Source organism: Otolemur garnettii, unplaced genomic scaffold (assembly GCF_000181295.1).
Source record: "Otolemur garnettii isolate 467f Iridium unplaced genomic scaffold, OtoGar3 scaffold00312, whole genome shotgun sequence".
NCBI lineage: Eukaryota > Metazoa > Chordata > Mammalia > Primates > Galagidae > Otolemur > Otolemur garnettii.
This window is the reverse complement of record NW_003852707.1, coordinates 510832-512659: the sequence shown is the minus strand read 5'-3', so window position 1 is coordinate 512659 and position 1828 is coordinate 510832. Positions and strand designations below refer to the sequence as shown.

General features: G+C 37.1%; 1 protein-coding gene across 1 annotated transcript in view; it reads right to left on the bottom strand.

Moving 5' to 3' along the window:
• The window catches only part of HEATR1 (HEAT repeat containing 1), a 59620-nt gene that overhangs the window by 40970 nt on the left and 16822 nt on the right, over nt 1-1828 (bottom strand). Inside the window, 3 exon segments of the mRNA XM_023509021.1 lie at nt 217-408; nt 535-656; nt 1258-1469. Of these exon segments, the coding sequence (XP_023364789.1) occupies nt 217-408; nt 535-656; nt 1258-1469 (526 nt within the window).

Below are 1828 nucleotides of genomic sequence, written 5' to 3'. Positions count from 1 at the left end.
AAAAAAAAAAAATTCTATAACTCGATGAAGTTCTCTGCAAAGAAGAGAGCACCCCTAATTCAGTTCCTTCCTGCTACCCCATGCTGCTTCACATTTCTTCCAGCTAGTATCCAGACTCAACATCTCGGCCTCTGACTTCCAGTTTAGCTGTGATTCACAGGCCAGCTGGTCTCTTTCCTGAACATCTTACTTTATACAGATTTCTGTACTCCTTACCACTGTAGTCACGACACTTTCCAGCTTCTTTATTTTTTTCTGCAACAAGCTGAAGATTCTTATAGCAAATGGGAAGTGAGTTCCTTTTAAAGATGAGCAGCAGGAGACGAGCGCAGACACGATCACATGAAATGTCACTTTCTGCTTCAGGCTGTAGCACTCCTTCTCACCAACGCTTACTAAATCCTCCACCTTAGGAAAAAAACACACTCCATTACCAGCAGTTCTTGATTGTCATAAAACCATTTTCTTCTATCTCAGACCTATTTAGGTATTAATGTGTTTTGTATTGGAAGTGAACTCTGACAGCATACATACCATCTTTAACATTGAAGAAGGATCTCCTGAAATTATGTTGTCAGCCAACAAGTGAATCATCTTCTGATTTGCTACACCAATTATTTTTCTTGACTTTGTGCTTTTAATTATAGTTTCAAGAGCTGTAAAGAAAATCGAACACAGAGCACCTTTATGCCACTAACACTCACATAAAGAATCGTGTATATGTATAAGGAATTTAGGGAAACCTTTTACTCCTTCTCTATGAAAATTAGCTTCTCATTTTTCTTTTTATTCAATTTTGAATGTCTGTCAGTCAGCTTCCTATCTATTATATACTTTTTATCTTAGTGAAAATTCTCTTGCTGGCATCTAACACAATAAACAATTTTAAGTAACAAATATAGCCAATTTTTAATTGTACCTCTTTTTTTTTTATTTTTTGAGACAGAATCTCACTTTGTCACCCTCAGTAGAGTGTCATGGCGTCACAGCTCACAGCAACCTCAAACTCTTGGGCTTAAGCAATTCTCTTGCCTTAGCCTCCCAAGCAGCTGAAACTACAGGTGCCCGCCACAACACCTGGCTATTTTTTGTTGCAACTGTCATTGTTCTTTAGCTGGCCTGGGCCAGGTTTAAACCTGCCACCCTCAGTGTATGTGGCTAGCACTGTAACCACTGTGCTATATGGTCACCAAGCCCCTCTCTTCTTTTTGAAGTGTTATGTATTCACCTTTTCAAAAAAATACCCGAATTTCTTACCTTCTTTCCAGCCTTTTAATAGAGGGTGCAAAGAACATATTCCTGATTTTGATAAGTAGATAGCAATTTTCATCTCAGCAGATTCCCTATCATCATTATTGATGATCATAAATGGCAGCAAATTTATAACCACCTGATTTGACAAATGATCATTTTCACTCAGTATCTCTTCTTTAATTAACAAGTCTGCTGCTATCTCAAGTACCTTGAGCCTAAAAGATATGTAAGCATATTTGGTTAAGAGACACCTTGGAGGCAGTAATTCAGCAAAAAATTCATCATTATCTTGTTCTGGCTCAACTGACAATATCGTCGTCTCCCAACCAAAAATATTATTCAGAGAAATCAACACTTCACTTAAAATCCATGCCAATGAAGGAGTTATCTTTTCAATAATTTTCAACTGTTCATCCTGTGAAACCTAATCCTTTTTGGCGGAGGAGGAGAAATCGCTAGAGGTTAACTATAACATAAAACATATACTAGAAATTCCACTAGTCTAGTGGAATTTTCAAGTCTTAATTCCACTAGAAATCAAGAGATTCACTCAGGCATTCAAAAAAAAAAAAAA